General features: G+C 39.2%; 1 protein-coding gene across 3 annotated transcripts in view; it reads right to left on the bottom strand.

Annotated features, from left to right (window-relative positions):
- Positions 1–491: 491 nt before the first annotated feature.
- LOC311438627 (sodium channel protein type 1 subunit alpha) overlaps positions 492–18,300 on the bottom strand; it is a 101,282-nt gene continuing 83,473 nt past the window's right edge. For all 3 annotated transcript variants that reach the window (XM_084523216.1, XM_084523215.1, XM_084523217.1), the window contains exons 24-28: positions 13,385–13,438; positions 12,877–13,014; positions 5,358–5,462; positions 4,154–4,424; positions 492–3,784 (exon numbers count right to left, since the gene is read on the bottom strand). In XM_084523216.1, the coding sequence (XP_084379342.1) occupies positions 2,616–3,784; positions 4,154–4,424; positions 5,358–5,462; positions 12,877–13,014; positions 13,385–13,438 (1,737 nt within the window). In that variant the 3' untranslated portion in view covers positions 492–2,615. The remainder of the gene's footprint in view (positions 3,785–4,153; positions 4,425–5,357; positions 5,463–12,876; positions 13,015–13,384; positions 13,439–18,300) is intronic.

Genomic DNA, 18,300 nt, shown 5'->3' with positions numbered 1-18,300 from the left:
TCTTCTAGGAAAACAATGGTTCAGAAAGGTTCTTTAATAAAATATGAGGAAAAAAAAAAAAAAAAAAAAAGGTCATTTACTACAATGCTGTTTCACCTTTTTCAGAAATGTTCTTGAATATGAGATCTTCTGTGTCCTGTCTGTGGACAGCCGTTAGCAAGAATAAATTGGTTCTCAGGGCCAAAGTTGGGAATACCTTGTATCTAGTACTATTTTCAGTCCTTGTTTTCTCTTTGTAAGTTCAAGAATGCTCAGTTTTTCACATTCCTGTAAATGCTGTGAGCCTCCTAGGATGCATTCAGGACAGCTCTAATATTTGGCTGTTGATGACTCCAGTGCATGGAGTGGCTCCGTTCACTCATGGACTTAATTTCTGCAGTATTACAGAAATATGCAGAATCATCGTATTCAGTGTCTAACATGCAAAATTAGAAATTTTTGGAAACATACCTTTTTAAAATTAATGTCAGATAATAAAGACAAAAGGAACATACAATAAAAAATGTAATCTTTATTATTTTGGCGCATTAATGATGTTATTTAGCATCAGTTAGGGTAATAGTAGCATTTTTCTGCATGCAGTTCACTAATATAGTATTAGTCAATAATCTTAGTAAAAGTAATCTATATTTAATTTTCCTGTGTAAGAAACATAAAATGTCCTGATGTGTTTGATTATACAATTTTGCTACTTTCTCTTTGTGAAAAAATACTGTGGACCCAAGATAACATTTAGAACTGTTCTAGTGCAGTGTGAATAATAATAATAAAAACATAGGTGAGTAAATATGAGGAAAAAAAAAGATTCTGTGAAAGGAAGAGTGTATCTGAAAACTTGTGATGCAGGCACTGCTTAGACATTCAATTATAACTTCACATCTTTTTTCAACTGAAAAACAACAACAACAACAACAACAAAAAAACACCAAAAACTTAGAGTTTTAAAAGCAAACTATGAACTTATTTTGCAGAAAGTATTGACAAGTTTTCAAATACAGTAAAAAAAAATAAGACAGCTATCTGTTTTCTTAGTCACATCTTGTTCTCTGGAGTTCTTCTGTGGAAAAGTGGTATCGACAGAAAGTAAAAAAAAAAAAATGGTGTGTCATCAACCTGAAGATAAAATTCAGTTCTTGTTTTATGTACATAATGCTGAAAAATAAAATAAAATGATTTTTACAGTATTTATATTTGCTTATAAAATTCTAATATTATTTTCAACAGGTTTAGTATTTTTAAACATCTGTACAGTTTGGATATACACTATATGCTTTTCACTGAAAATTCAAAAATGTAAACCAAATAAGCTCCTAAACAGCTGCAAAATATTGCTTAATGGTATGGAGGAATGAGGTCTCATTGAATAGTTTATTTCATTTAGTTCTGATGTATGGCTTCCCATATTTAAGAATCCTGGACGGTCAAAGGAACAGCAGCATAGGCAATATAAACATGCACTGATAGCATCCAAACTATCTATAATGGTAGATAATACGTAGTTTAACCTGTTGAAAGCTTGCAGGCTACACTTATTGTGGTACATATTTGATGCAATAAATGTGCTCAGGTCATCATTATCTGTTTGCTCAAACATGCACCACAGGTTAAAAATTACTATTTACATAGCAGAGGGCTTTTCTTTAACATACACAACATCAACCTTACTGAGAGCTAAAGATGGCTAAACAATACTGCAGGATAAAGCAGAACAACATTACAAAGGGCTCTTTCTTATTATTTCGGCGATTTGAGGGCAGGTTCATTTTGTATGCAGAAGGACATTTGACAAATACAGAATCTGTGACTCCAGACCTAGAAAGAAGTTTGCATTGTCTGAAACTTAATGGTCTGTGAAAAAAAAAATAAAAAAAAAAATCTGGCTTTACTGTTCTTGTGAGTTACAGGGGACTTTACAAGCATACCAAGACTGGTTTGGATGTGATACAACATGAATACATTAATTAAGCACCTCAGAATTTATTATTCCTTTCCAGAAACACTGAGCTAAAATCAGTTGTTCTTTGTGACTTAATGTTATTTTCATGCATGATCTATAAGTGCAGCATGCCTTCATGCAAATCATTTCTGTGTGTATATTAGTCGCATAGTAGAACACCTGGCTCTTATACCTGTAAAGTAGTGCTTGACCTCCTTCCCCAACAGAAGCCCCATTTACAAAAATAGTCACAACATATGAATAAAAAAAAGATGAATCCACCAACGCAGATTTGTAAAAATATGACATATGTGGCAGTTGAAATGCAAACAGTGGATATAGTTATTGTATTGTTTTATGCTAAATACACAACTACTTGGTTTGCACCCCTTTAGCTGGTCCCTACAGTCTGAGTAGCCATTTTTTCTCTCCTCTTCAGCAGTGTCAGCTGGTAGTGAAAACAGTAACCTCCTGTCAAGGTTGTTTCCCCATGTCATGGTCACAGTTACTGACGAGGGGTCACTGTCTTTTAATAGGCACTGACCTTTAATGTACAGTATATTTGTAAAAATTGTCAGTTTGGCATAGACCTCCAGCAGGAGTCCTGTTGACACAAACACAGTACCCTTACAGGCTATGAACTGTTTTGTACATAGATGATTTTGCTTGCTATTTATTTTTATTTCTGAACATCTTTGTCTTCCTTTTCATGCTTTTCTTTGACTAGCCTTGTTACACGATCATAAGAAGGTGGACAAACTGCTGTTGATGCGGTTATATCAGTTTTCTCTGTAAATGAGTTTTCATTTAACTTGTCAATAAGGGTTTCATCTTTCATACCCTGACCAGCTCCTCCTTCCATTTTGTTTTTGTTATAGATAAAGGAAGCTTGTTTTACTGTTCGTTTTAAAAGGTGACGTCTGTAAGCACGCTGAATAATGACAGCAGATACTTCTTCTTGTTTTCTTTTTAATGTTGTTGTAATTGGTTCATAGGAAGCTTTTGAAGGGTTTGATGCCATAAATCGGTCTTCCATTTGTATTCTGAGGGCATCCATCTCCCCACTTTCCCCCAGGACACGCTTTGTGAAAGCAAACAAGATGTCAAGGCAGTGAATTCTGTCACCGCTTACCATTGGCAGATCCATTGCAATAAGCTGGACTTTGTTTGGTTTGGGTAGGTGAAGAGGTGGATCAAGTGCTGCTGCAAAATCAGACAGTTTCTCAAATTCCATAAATTGTGTTGCATCTGGATCAAACTTCTCCCAGACTTCATAGAACATCTCAAAGTCATCCTCACTCAGGGGCTCAGCACTTTCTTCAGTGGCAACACCAAAGTTCTCCAGAATCACAGCAATGTACATGTTCACCACTACCAGAAAGGATATGATGATGTAGCTGACAAAGAAGAAAATCCCAACGGAAGGGTTGCCGCAGTCTCCTTTAACAGAGCTCCCTGGATGAGGTTTCTCAGGGTCACAGTCTGGCTTCCCACTGTTCAGAATTGGGGCTAACAAACCGTCCCAGCCAGCAGATGTGGTGATTTGAAATAGGCAGATCATGCTGTTGCCAAATGTTTCAAAGTTGAACATGTCATCAATCCCAGCTTCCCTCTTAACATAGGCAAAGTTGGACATGCCAAATATCGCATAGATAAACATGACCAGGAACAGCAGCAGGCCAATGTTGAACAAAGCAGGAAGAGACATCATCAAAGCAAAGAGCAGAGTGCGGATTCCCTTAGCGCCTTTAATGAGACGCAGGATTCGACCTATTCTGGCAAGTCGGATGACTCGGAACAAAGTGGGGGACACAAAATATTTCTCAATCATCTCAGCTAAGAACATACCTAAAATAGGGGGGAAATAAATAAATAAATACATACATACATATATTACCAATATTACCACTTAATCTCCATATTATAGTGGTAATTTAGAAAAATAGTTTTAAAATTGATGTTTTGTGTACCAGTTAAAGATATTCCATGTATTCTTGCATAATTTCTGTTACCAGTTATACTTAATATTTGCTTGTGCAATATATGTTGAATGATTACAGTTATGATAGCTGGATTAGGTACGTTAACAGATAAAATGAAAACTTGCATGACAGTTATAAACCTTGCAATGGCAAAAGCCAACTGTATAGCTCTATTGAGTAAAAGTTCACATTATATTTATTTGACTGTATTTTTAGGTTAATAAATACAACTTACCTACTATTGAGAGAATGACAACTACAAAATCAAAAATGTTCCAGCCTATAGTGAAATAATAATGTCGGAGTGAAATTAATTTCAGGACACATTCTCCAGTGAAAAGGACAATAAATACCAGGTTTATCCAGTATAAAATATTTTCCATTTCTTTACTCTGGTCATCAGTTTCTACCATCATGGTAACCATGTTAAGACAGATAAGAATCATGATGCTGATGTCAAATGCTTGTTGTGTCACAAAATCAAAGACCATGCCTTGGAATTTGTTCTGAGGAGAAAAAGAAAAAAATAAATAATCCAATACAAACTGTAATTGTTTTTCTTTTCCTTTTAGAAGAAAATAGAAAAATATATGTAGTAAAGTGAAGCTTCTATGAAAATATATCTAGGTAACTTAACTAGAGTAGTCAAATCAAAGTGAATACAACAGTTTAGTTCAGTCTACTTTTTTTGTATGCTACCTGGCAGAATCATGAAGTTTCTCTCTGCTGGGTTCTGATTTCACTGTTACCTTTTTTTTTTTTTTTTTTTTTTTTTTTTTTTTTTTTTTTTTTTTTTTTTTGTGCAAGGTTTTGCCTCATACACTTTCCGTTCTGTGAAACAAGTAAGACTGAGCCCTAACAGAAAAATAGAGAAGGAGATCATGTGATTAAACATGGTCCTTCCTTAAAGCATAGCCATGAAAATGTATCCATGGAAATCATATGATCACTTTTAATTTTGTGTTGTAACTTCTGCTTGTCTTTACTATCTTACCATTCCTTTTAAAATTACTTCAAATAATTGAATGGGAAAACATTTAGCTTAGTCCAGGCTACTTTTTGTTTTTTACTGTGAACATTTACTGTGAACATTTACTGTTGCTTTTTACTGTGAACATTTTTGCTTGAAAATTTCAGGAAACATTACAGCAAATCCAGCAAATACATTAAAAAAATCATCAAATGGTTTCAAAATACAGAGCTTTTATAATGTATTATGACTGATGGATCATAAATCAAGAGAGTGTTAGGTAATTTAAAATGACAATTTTTGAAAGAAGATATGTTACTTATAGTTTGCTGAGTGAAATACTCATTTTTCCTGACTGATAAACCAGCTAATGGTAATTTGTACATGCATAGAAATTGGCTGTCTGTATATCAGTAAAAATTTGCTGTTCAAAAGTAGCAATTGGCCTGATATATAGAAATAATTTTACCCCTGGTCTTGGTATAGGTTTTTGCGGTTTTTTGGATCCCAACTTTTTCATTGCATTGTAGTATTTCTTCTGCTCTTCTGTCATAAATATGTCTTGACCTCCAAAGTAAAAACATGATATCAAATCTGGTTATAATCACATTTATATTCAGTGCTGAAATTTTTTTAAAGTGAAAGGTGATTAATAACATATAATTATTATATATGGGTTACTGTAAGGGCATAAGTATAAACTGACACTAGGAGAATGATATGCACAAGCTTGAATTGCTCTTACCAGTAGCTATCTTCAGTTAATACTAATGAAGTAGTATGAAGCTTAGTTAACAATTTAGTGAATTTTTAGTTTAAAGCTTCATTATATCTGGAGATAGGCCTACATACACCATCAGAAATGATAAATAGGACATCTAACTCAATTACATACATAGGCCCCAGTATTTTTTTTTGTCAGACTTTTAGTACCAGACACAGACTAAGAAGTGTCATGTCTGATGAAGGTGACCCCCTTTTGTAACTGTTTTGAAATGGCTTCTTGGCACAATGCCTCTAAATCCAAACATTTTTTACCAGGGCTAGTCATTTTTGTACCAAAACAGACTCTAATTCAACTAATAATGACTTTCTAAAAATCACACCTTATAGAATATCCTGAGTTGGAAGGGACCCATAAGGATCATTGAGCCCAACTCCTGGCCACACAGGTCTACCCAAAAATTCAGACCATATGACTGAGAGCACAGTCCAAATGCTTCTTAAACTCCGACAGGCTTGGTGCCATGACCACGGCCCTAGGGAGCCTGTTCCAGTGTGGGACAACCGTCTCAGTGAAGAACCTCTTCACGATATCCAGCCTGAACCTCCCCTGTCGCAGCTTGACACCATTCCTTTGGGTCCTATCACTGGTCACTAAAGAGAAGAGATCAGCGCCTGCCCCTCCACTCCCCCTTGTGAGGAAGCTGTAGGCTGTGATGAGGTCTCCCCTCAGCCTCCTCTTCTCCAGGCTGAACAGGCCCAGTGCCCTCAGCCGCTCCTCATACATCTCCCCCTCTAGGCCCTTCACCATCTTTGTAGCCCTCCTCTGGATACTCTCCAACAGTTTCACGTCCTTTTTGTACTGTGGTGCCCAGAACTGCACACAGTGCTTGAGGTGAGGCCGCACCAGTGCAGACCAGAGTGGGACACTCACTTCCCTCAACCAACTAGCAGTGCTGTGCTTGAGGCACCCCAGGATATGGTTGGCCCTCCTGGCTGCCGGCACACACTGCTGGCTCATATTCAGCTTGCTATCAACCAGAACCCCCAGATCCTTCTCTGCGGGGCTGCTCTTCAGTGTCTCGTTGCCCAGTCTGTACATATAGCCAGGGTTGCCCCATCCCAGGTGTAGGACCCGGCAGTTGGTCTTGTTAAATGTTAAACCTGAAGGAACATCCTTCTCTCAAGAGTTTATAAAAAGTACTGTGTATTAGTAACTTATAGGTTACTAATTCACTATTAAATAGGCAAATGTTGGTCAGTCATTTAGAAAATCGGTATTAGTGACTAAAGACATAGTTGTTTGGATAGATGTGCTTATATTACAAAAAAGTGGATTTTCATGGAAGTTATCATGATTGTCTTGATGGTTAAAATGCCCCAAATACTCCAGGTAACCTGCAAGAAGATTCAATGAGAAAAATGGTACCTTACACTAATCCCTGCCAATCCTTTTCCACATGATTGGATAAAATTCCAATATTGTGATTTTTTAAGTGTGGAAAAGATTTCTGATGGATTCTGAAACTGAAACATTCAGAACTAAGACAGGCAGTGTTTAAAGATAATCTGACTAGATCATAATGTCTTCAGAGAATTCAGAGGTTGTTAAGTAATGTTTATATCCCTTAAAGAATCAGACTGGGCATGCTTCTCTTTTATGAAAATTCAAGTGGCACAAATATTTCAAAAGACAGATGATGTTCATTGGTGCTCAGGGATAACCTGTCTTGTAAAATAAGAGTAAAGATAAAGTACACATCTTTACAATGATTTTGGTTATGTGCTTTGCGGTAGAGTTGACATCCAATGATCCAAAGGATCATTCTTCTAAGTAAAACAGGATAGGCTTGATTCATTTCACAGAATCACAGAATCACAGAATTGTCTAGGTTGGAAGAGACCTCAAGATCATCGAGTCCAACCTCTTACGTAACACTAACAAGTCCTCCACTAAACCATATTGCTAAGTTCAACATCTAAATGTCTTAAAGACCTCCAGGGATGGTGACTCCACCACTTCCCTGGGCAGCTCATTCCAATGCCTCACAACCCTCTCAGTAAAGAAGTTCTTCCTAATATCCAACCTAAAACACCCCTGGTGCAACTTTAGCCAGTTCCCCCTCATCCTGTTACCAGGCACATGGGAGGACCAACACTCACCTCTCTACAGCCTCCTTTAATGTACTTATAAAGAGTGATAAGGTCACCCCGAGCCTCCTCTTCTCCAGGCTGAAGAATCCCAGCTCCCTCAGCCACTCCTCGTAGGACTTGTTCTCCAGACCCCTCACCAGCTTCATCGCCCTTCTCTGGACGCTTTCAAGCACCTCGATGTCCTTCTTGTAGCAAGGGGCCAAAAACTGAACACAGTACTCGAGGTGCAGCCTCACCAGGGCCGAGTACAGGGGGACAATCACTTCCCTAGACCTGCTGGCCACACTGCTTCTTATGCAAGCCAGGATGCCGTTGGCCTTCTTGGGCACCTGAACACACTGCTGGCTCGTATTCAGCCGACTATCCACCAATGCTCCCAGGTCCTTCTCCGCCAGGCAGCTTTCCAACCACTCATCTCCCAACCTGTAGCTCTGATTGTTGTTATTGCGCCCCAGGTGCAGGACCCGGCACTTGGCCTTGTTGAACTTCATACAGTTGACCTCAGCCCATCCGTCCAGCCTATCCAGATCCTCCTGCAGAGCCTTCCTACCCTCGAGCAGGTCGACACACACACCTAACTTGGTGTCATCTGTGAACTCACTGAGGGTGTACTCGATCCCCTCATCCAGATCATTGGTAAAGATATTAAGGAGGACCAGCCCCAGTACCGAGCCCTGGGGAACGCCACTAGTGACCGGCCTCCAGCTGGATTTGACTCCATTCACCACGGCTCTTTGGGTCTGGTTATCCAGCCAGTTTTTAACCCAACGAAGCATACGCCAGTCCAAGCCATGAGCAGACAGTTTCTTGAGGAGAACACTGTGGGAAACGGTGTCAAAAGCCTTGTTGAAGTCAAGGTAGACCACAACCACAGCCTTTCCCTCATCCACCAAGTGCATCACTTTGTCATGGAAGGAGATCATGTTCGTCAAGCAGGACCTGCCTTTCATAAACCCATGCTGACTGGGCCTGATCACCTGGTTGCCCTGTAAGTGCCGCGTGATGACACTCAAGATAAATCTGCTCCATGAGTTTCCCTGGCACTGAGGTCAAACTGACAGGCCTATAGTTTCCCTGGTCTGCCCTCTGGCCCTTCTTGTAGATGGGCGTCACATTTGCTAGCCGCCAGTTGACTGGGACCTCCCCCAATAGCCAGGACTGTTGATAAATGATGGTAAGTGGCTTGGCCAGCTCCTCCGCCAGTTATCTTAGTATCCTCGGGTGGATTCCATCTGTTCCCATCGACTTCTGTACATCCAAGTGCCATAGGAGGTCACCAACCATTTCCTCATGGATAGTGAGGGCCACATTCTGCTCCCCATCCCCTTCCACCAGTTCAGGGTACTGGGTATCCAGAGAGCAACTGGTTTTGCCACTAAAGACTGAGGCAAAGAAGGCATTAAGCACCTCCGCCTTTTCCTCATCTTTCGTAACTAAGTTCCCCCCGCATCCAGTAAAGGCTGGAGATTTAGTCCTCTGTTTTGCATTAATGTATTTGTAAAGACATTTTTTGTTGTCTTTGACAGCAGTAGCCAGACTGAGCTCCAGATGAGCTTTGGCCTTTCTAATTTTGTCCCTGCACTGCCTCGCAACATCCTTATAGTCCTCCCGAGTGGCCTGCCCTTTTTTCTAAAGATTGTAAACTCTCTTTTTCCTGCTAAGCTCAAGCCACAATTCTCTGTTCAGCCAGACCAGTCTTCTTCCCCGCCGGCTCATCTTTGGGCACGTGAGGACAGACCGCTCCTGAGCCATTAAGATTTCCTTCTTGAAGAGCGCCCAGCCTTCCTGGACTTCTCTGCCCTTCAGAACCACTTCCCAAGGGACTCTACCAACCAGTGTCCTGAACAGTTCAAAGTCAGCCCTCCGGAAGTCCAATACAGCGGTTTTACTGGTCCCCTTTCTGGCTTCTCCAAGAATGGAGAACTCCACCATTTCATGGTCATTCTGCCCAAGACAGTTTCAAACCACCACATCTCCCACCAGTCCTTCTCTGTTTGTGAAGAGAAGGTCTAGCAGGGCATCTCCCCTGGTAGGCTCACTAACCAGCTGCGTCAGGAAGCTATCTTCCACGCTCTCCAGAAACCTCTTAGACTGCTTTCTCTGAGCTGTGTTGTGCTTCCAGGATATATCTGGGAAGTTGAAGTCCCCCACAAGAACAAGCACTGACGATTTTGCAACTTTTGTCAGTTGCCTGTAGAACTCCTCATCAGTCTCCTCATCCTGGTTTGGCAGTCTCTAACAGACCCCCACCAGGATGCTTCCCTTGTTGGCCTTCCCACTGATCCTAACCCATAGTGACTCAACCTTATCATTCCCAGCCTCAAGTTCTGCGACATCAAAACTCCCTCTGATATAGAGAGCCACCCCTTCCTTGCTGTCTGTCCCTTCTGAAGAGCCTATAGCCAGACATTGCAGCACTCCAGTCATGAGAGTGGTCCCACTACGTTTCCGTGATGGCAACCAAGTCATAGCCTGCCTGCTGCATGATGGCTTCCAGCTCTTCCTGTTTGTTACCCATGCTGCGTCCATTAGTGTAGATGTACTTCAGTTGGGTCATTGCCTTCTCTCCCAGCCTTGCCATTGTTCCCCCTGGCACAGCTCTAACAAGCCTTGTTTCAGCCCGGTCCCCTTTCTCACCTAGTTTAAAGCCCTATCACTGAGTCCTGCCAGCTCCTGGCCCTAGATCCATTTTCCCCTTAGAGATAGAGACCCGTCTGCGGCCATCAGGCCGGGTGCTGAGTAAAGCGCCCCATGGTCAAAAAAACAAAGTTTCTGTGTTGGCACCAGCCTCTGAGCCACGTGTTTATCAGGTGGGCTTTCCATGTCCTCTCTGTACCCCTCCCTGCCACCGTAGGGATGGACCACCTGCATACCGTAGGGATACACCACCTGCACTCCCGCTCCGTCCCAGTCCCCTAAAGTCCCATTTTATGGTCTTCAGGCTTCTCTCTTCAATGTCATCACTGCCAGCCTGGACTATTAAAAGAGGATAATAGTCAGAGGGGCAAACCAGGTTGGGAAGCTTTCTGGCAATGTCCCTGACCCTGGCCCCAGGGAGGCAGCAGACTTCCCTACGGGTAGGGTCAGGCCGTCAAATAGGTCCCTCTGTTCCCCTGAGAAGGGAGTTGCCCACAACAATCACCCTTCTTTCTGTCCTGGTGGAGGCAGTCCTGAGGTGTGGAGTTGACTTCCTCGCCCTAGGCATCCTCCTGGGTAGACTTTCTACCTCTTCCTCAGCTACCGGTCTCTCAAGCTCCAGGGCCTCAAACCTGTTGCGTAAGGGCACCTGGGCCGGTGGGGCCGGTGGGGGGTGGCATTGCCTGCGATGTTGATCATGGACCTGTCTCCATTCCTCCTCAACTCCTGGGTCCCCTATCTCTGCCCGACAGCAACAGTGCAGGGGGTCCACCCCCATTTGGGGTGTCTCACCCTGGTGCCTGTTCTTCAGGCCGCACAGGGAGTCGCTCCACAAGTCTATCTCGCGCTCACACTCCCTGATATCCCTCAACCTCTCGACCTTCTCCTTGAGTTCTGCCACGAGGTGGACCAGGTCATCCACCTGCTTGCGTCTCACACACACAGTCTCTTTGTCCCCCACAGGTGGTAGCAACAGGCTCAGGCACTCCCTGTACCCGGAGACCTGAACTGCTGCAGTTTTCAGCAGGCAGTCGGTCTGGGTGTGTACAGACTTCCTGGAGAGCGCACTGTGCCTGGTGTACACCATTGCAGCTGAACTAGCGGTAGATCGCCATTAGAGGAGGTGTTTGTATGGGCGGGGGGAGTGCTCTGCCCTTCCTGCTCACCCTGCCTGTGTGAACTGCCGCGCCACGCCCTAACTGACATGCCACGCCCTAACTGACACGCCACGCCCTGTTTGCCAGTCCTGTTCGCCATGCTCCTGGTCGCTCGCGCTCCCTAGGGGCGGCTTTTGAATGGCCAGAGAGGGGGCACTGGTGGCTCCGCCTACACCTCCTTCTTGCCTCATTCACCGCCATCTCGAGGGCTGGCAGCTCCCTCAAGTGGGCTCGGTGCTGGAAAAATTAGCCCTGCCTGTCCGATCACCTGCTCCGATGCATTATGCCTCTGCCCTGGAGCCGATCGCCAATCGATTATTTGATAAATATTAGGTGTATACTCAACTTGAATCCTGCCTGATTTTGTAGCTCTTGTATTTGCTTAGTCTTTCCACATCACATGGAAGTACTGCAGATGAGTAATGTTAAAAGTTCACTCAATATCTAAAGTGTCTGTAATTTATGGAACTGACAGAAAATGTCATCTAGGTCCCATTGCCTTATGATCAGTCCTGAGATAAAGCTAACCTTCACAGAGTTAATACATTAATAGAGACAAAGATAACAAATATCACGGTTTTGAGCTACAGAACAATTTCAAATGTAACCTGGAAGATGGAGAATTTTGGCATAGGCAGACATTTTCTAAAAACCAAGAAGATAGAATTGGGAAAAATGTCATAGTTATCAAATGTAGGTGTCTGTGATGTAGACATTTATCCAAGAAGTTGATTTTAAAGATAAGCAGTGAGATTATTCAAATCTGAATTATGAAAAAGTTAAAAAATGCCCTGAGGCAGTTATAAATCACTCCTCTAATGTGTAGTTTCAGATTGTTCAGTGCCACAAAACAGAACTTGTGTGAGCCATTGAATAGTCGGGATCATTAAAACAGCACCTGCAGTAGTGTGATGAAATTATGCTTTATTTTTCACAACTAAGAAGCCACTTTTTGTGTGCTGATGAAATCTCTACAAATCATGGAAAAAAAAAAATAAATAAAGGAAGAAATTATGAATGCTTTAATGTAGAGGCCTAAATCAGGGGATTGATCCCATAACGATATTTTATTTGTTTAGGCAAGAAAAAGAAGATGACTTGAGGAAGACTAAACTGGGCATTGAAAACAGAAGGGTATGTCTGATTCACTACAGTGTAAAATCTTACAAAGTGAATGTATACAACATCTTTTATACCCCAGTATTCCTCAGCTTTTAAAATTTTGAACAAACCTTATGTGTACATTCTATGTATCATGCACCTGCTGAAAGGCAATATTCTGTACTATATTTAGAAGAGAAATGAAACAATACTTATCTTCTTTTTTTGCTGATTGAAGTTATCAATAATGACACCAATGAACAGGTTCAGCGTGAAAAATGACCCAAAGATGATAAAGATGACAAAATATAAATACATATACAGGTTGTCTTCATACTTGGGTTGCTGTAATACCTGAGGAAAAACAATATATATATATATATATAATTCTTACAGTTTCTGTAGAAAATTCCAACTGAACAAGCATCAGTCTTGGACAAAATATCCTTTATATCCTTGTCACTTAACACCAATGTATTTTTGTCCATTCCATCTATTACTGACAATATCTGGCAGTTTGCATTCATTTTGCTACCACAATTTGCTACAGCAGAATCTCATATTAGTTTATTTAAATTTGTTTCATTCTATTGTATAGATATTAATTGCTTTTGGAAGATACATATACGCTTGCTAATAGGCAGACCTTTAGAAAAGAAAAAAACAAAACAAAACAAACAAACAAACAAACAAAAAGATACTTTAAAATATTTGGAGTACTTACATCTCTTGAGTCAATAGCTGCATACATAATATCCATCCAGCCTTTAAATGTAGCCTGTGAACAGTACACACCTATTTAGGCATATAACTTTAAGAAAACTCATATAACTATTACCGGCAACTGAGTACAATACCAGGATATAACTAGTATAACATACAATCTCTCAATAATATTGTCTCCTGGTTTTCTTCAGAGGTGCTTATAAAATACACTGCTGTTTATTCCCCCCTCCCACTCCCATTTTAAGCAGTAAATGTAATTAGGTTACTTCTAATTATTTATTACAAATGATAGAATGAAGTATCATTCTGCAGTACCATTTTAGTGGATTAAATGCTTATCAGTCAGATCAATGGGATAGGCTATATACAGCTGAGAAATAGCCTTTTATAACACATTTGACACCAATGAATACTGATGTGTAGTTCCTCCCCCTCAAACCAGTTAGAAAGGTAGGAAACAAAGATTTGATCAGCTCAGAAAAAATAAGAATTTTATGTTACTATCAATGAGAATTTTGATTTTTATCTACTTTAAAAATTATCTTATATAGTAATCCTATTTTCACTTTTCATACATTTTATTTTTTTTATAGAGGCTGTATCCCTTAGATGTTTCAAAATGATCCATTAAAAACAGGATGTGTTTTCTGTGCATCACAGGCTTCATATGCCTTATAGGTGGCAGCACTGAGTGAACTTTTACAGCTATTTCCTTTGCCCCAAATCTGTACATTTTTATATTTGACAACTAGTTGTAGATTGCTTCATCTGAGTGTTTGAAATAGAAACTTATTTTCTCAGTTGTGTTTGCAGCCTGAGGCTGCAGATCATTGGTTCCTTCATATTCCTTTCCATAGAGGTTAGTTGCAGAAACAAGCCTGGAAGGGAATGCTCTTCATGTTTATTGCTATACCTCCATCATCTTCAGGTTTCATTTCTAACAGAGGTTTCAAAACGCTTTGCTTATGCAGCATACAAAGCATTACCCTGAAGTGAACTTAAAATGAGAAGGAATTATTTTCTTAAAGGAAAGGAGGTGCCTCTTTCAAAATAGTAGAATAATAAAAAGAGCATGATTTTCCTGAGGTGCAAATTGCAAATTCACTATACAATGACTTCCACATTGGAGGTCAACAAACACCTCCCCCCCCCCCCAAAAAAAAAAAAAAAAAAAAAAGTAATTCAGGCAATTTACAGTGCAATGGTGAAATCAAAATGTAGTGTTGGTGGACCAGTACATCTGAAAAAAGCGTTATATAACTGAAGAATGTAAAGTCCATGTGGAATATTCAGATTGCAAGGGATTGCGAGTGGTAGGATCAGTTTTGTTTATGTAATTCCTAACAGATGTTTAACTTGTTCTCAAAGACTTTCAATGATCCACAACCTTATCAAAAATATTCCACCACTTGTCTTTATTGTTTCCAAATATCTAAATCCTCCTGTTGCCAGTTAGGGCTGTAACTTCTAATAACCCTTACGGATGTGAAGAATTAATCATCCTTTGTGCACCACCTTTTACTTCTTTGCAAACTGATTATTGCTGCCTTTCTTCTTTAGGTTGAATAATCTTCAGTCTTCCTTCCATCTTTTCATGTAGATCTTAGTTTCCAAAACTCAGATCATTCATTTTCCTCTGGGCTGTCTTTAAGTTCATCTCTTGAAATGGTAGCCAAACATGGACTCAGAATTTTAGATGAGGTCTTATTAGATCTAAAGAAGTCAGGATGATTAATTCATATGTTTTACAGACACTACTTTTGTTTCTGTCTTGGTATATCATTTGCATTTCTTGGAATGTAATGAGTTTGGTTGAAATCAGCACTTTGACCTGAAACACTAAATGGAAATAATAGGCATATTTTTATACAGGAAAGATGACACAAGTGATAGAGTGGCTCTCCAGGCAAACTGATTTTTTTTTTTTTTTTTTTTGTAAATTAATCAGTGTGGCCTAGAATAACTAGAGTGCAAAGGAAAAAAAAAAAAAGACTAATTTTAAAATATCAAGTTGCGTCATCATTAGTAAAGAACTCAAACAATATGTGTCAGTCAGAGCTAGGAAAAAGATCTGAAGAATTATCAGAGCTGTTGTATACTCCTTTTTATTATTAAGAAGGCAACTTGAAACAACTGTAGAGAGGGAAAACTATGAGGATGGCATTACTTTCTTGCAGTTCAACCTTTCTAAAATAAAATCTGTGCTTTCAACAACTCACATTCACAAAACCATAAGATTTTACCATTCTTGAAGAAGTGAGAAAAAAAATCCCCCACATTAATTAATTTTCAGTAATACGTTCCCTCATCATATTATTTTCCTTCTTAATTCCTTCTACAAATCATTAGGAAACAGTGACTGTAGTCACTTTGCATCATTATGCAAAAACATTAGTCAAGAATTTAGTTGTGAAAAAAAATTGATTCTGTAATTTCCATAGCAGAAGACTCAGCTCAGTAGGAGAATTTCTAATTTTTAAATGTTGCCTGAGCAAATAATTGAACCAATGGTTCAGTATCAAAGCATCAAATAGCACTGTTTCTGCCGCATTCAGTAGAAACTTAGGCCTCTTTTTGTTAGGCTTACATTTGTCAGCAACAGATTTTCTTCAGCAGAAATAAGGTATTTGGGCATTTGTGCATACTGAATATAAAACAATCCATATATGACAAAGAGCCCAAAATCTTAGTTTCATCTTTCTGTACTCAAATATACAAATATGTTGTATATTCTTAGTGACACTAAATCAGGAGTAAGTCATGATTTCAAAGATTATATCTATTCCAAATGTTTTTCCCCAAAGAAATTTGAAAGACAGATTCAAATGCAGATTCAAACATAGTTAGAAAAACAAAAGTCTCCCAAACTGCTTTTCTGTTGTTCGAGGTACATAAATATTTTCTCCTGATGATTAATTTCCATTGAAGTTAGAAGTACAGCTGAAGTTGCACCCCTCTATTTCCTTACCAGAAATAATCATCAGGAACGTTCTTATGCCCTTTTGGAGATAAACTTTGGCCCTGATTTTTTAAAATACTAGCCTGTCGTACCTTTGAAGCCATCCTAATCTCTCTTATAGCCCTTGACTTCATCTTCTTGATTTTATACCTTACATTTATCAAGATCTGTTTTCTTCCTTATATTGGTAAGAGCAGAATAATGTAATACGAGAGACCTAGAATTTTGCCACATATTATGTTGGATATAAACAGGCCTCCAGATCTACTGACCAAAGAACCCAAACACGAGGTTTAAGTTGAAAAGGCATAATGCCATAAAGTTATCAAGGCAGATGACATATCTCTTTGCGTACACCAGCCTGTTTCTCTTTACTCACTGAAGTGTGAAAGTTGTGAAGGGAGTTTCTCCAGCAAGACTGTCTCTGCTTTGATGTTTTTCTTCAGGGACAGAGAAATACTCTAACAAGATCAGACCAAAACACAAAACAAACAATAAAAAAAGTTTGCAGATCTCCACAGACAACGTGAGCTGTGCTGGATCACAGAAGTAAGTATTTCTTACAGAGAGAATCTGTGCTTATAATGATCAATGGCAAGGATATTTACACTCCAACTTCAAATTATGTAAAATTTTTGGAAAATTTTCTCAGTCTGATCAAAAAATTCTACAAAATTTGGTAGTATCAATGGCACATATTGTTAGCCTGTATTTTTGGGCAAGAAAGTATTAAAACTTTGTTATCAATACTAAAGATTTTCAGTGGATTTTTTTTTTTTTTTTTTTTTTTTTTTGTGGGGGGGGACTACCACACTATTTCTTTTTAAAATATACTAAAATGTTTCTTCTAGTAATATTCACTTGAGACAGAAAACATCAGTGATGAAAAAAAAAAAATAAAGGTTTATGTTGTATTACCTATAACCCATGTTGTATTACCTATAAACTATATTACTATTACCTATAACAATATATTATGTTGTATTACCTATAACCCAGAAAAACAATCTTCTTGGACTGGGTCAGAAGGCATGAGTCAGAGAGTAGGATGGATAACAGAAAAAATACTGGACTGTAAAAGTTTTCCATACTTTCTAGTCTCCTGCAAAAGGACCTTATATCTGTAATTCATCCATTGGCACTTATCACTGAGCTTATCATTAGAAAAAATTATACACACCTCTCTGAGGTTGTTTTCTCAGGACCATCACAATCTAAACAAGTCTGTGCTTGTGGCTGCTAAGGTGAAGAATCAAATGACTTCAGTAGACTTTTCAACTAACCACTAAGGTGTAAAAGATTAAGTGCCTTAATTGGCACATTGGGTGCAGAGAAATCTTTTCTACTAGCAATAATGATTTTTTAGTCAGATTTTCAAGCTTGATACCTTATTTAGGATCAAACACCCAAGTTTCAAGCTTTATCTTTTTTTTGTTTGACATACTTATGGATCTCTCAAAGTAATTCTTAGTATTTAGTCTTCCTATTACTGCAAACTGATTAGGGAGGTTAAGTAAATATGGAGTTAAGACATATTTATCTACTTGTGTTTCTTCAGAACATGATGGCCTTAGAATCTTTTACTACATCTCATCCAAAGTACTTTAAAAATCAAATAGAAAATCACCTTATAAATATCTTCTTGAGGAAGTGATGTAAGGATCTCAAACATTTATGAATTGTGGCCTTCATTGAGTTCATAAAGGTGAAAAAAAAAATAGACTCTGCAAATTTTAAAGCATTAGTTGAAAACTAAGCTACTTAGTATACAAAGTATCATTCTACAACTGCAAAATCACTGCTGGTGGCTTACTTACCAAACCCTAAAAGATGTAGGGTCAAGTGTTCGTTTCATGGAATGACAGAAGTGTCTTGTTTTTTCTGGTATGTGAAACAGAAAATCTCTCACACTTTTTCATGAATTTTAAGAGTACAGAAAAAAATAAAAATATAAA

This window comes from Aythya ferina (genome assembly GCF_964211825.1).
Source record: "Aythya ferina genome assembly, chromosome: 6".
NCBI lineage: Eukaryota > Metazoa > Chordata > Aves > Anseriformes > Anatidae > Aythya > Aythya ferina.
The sequence above is the reverse complement of the archived record's forward strand: the minus strand, read 5'-3'. Positions and strand labels throughout refer to the sequence as shown.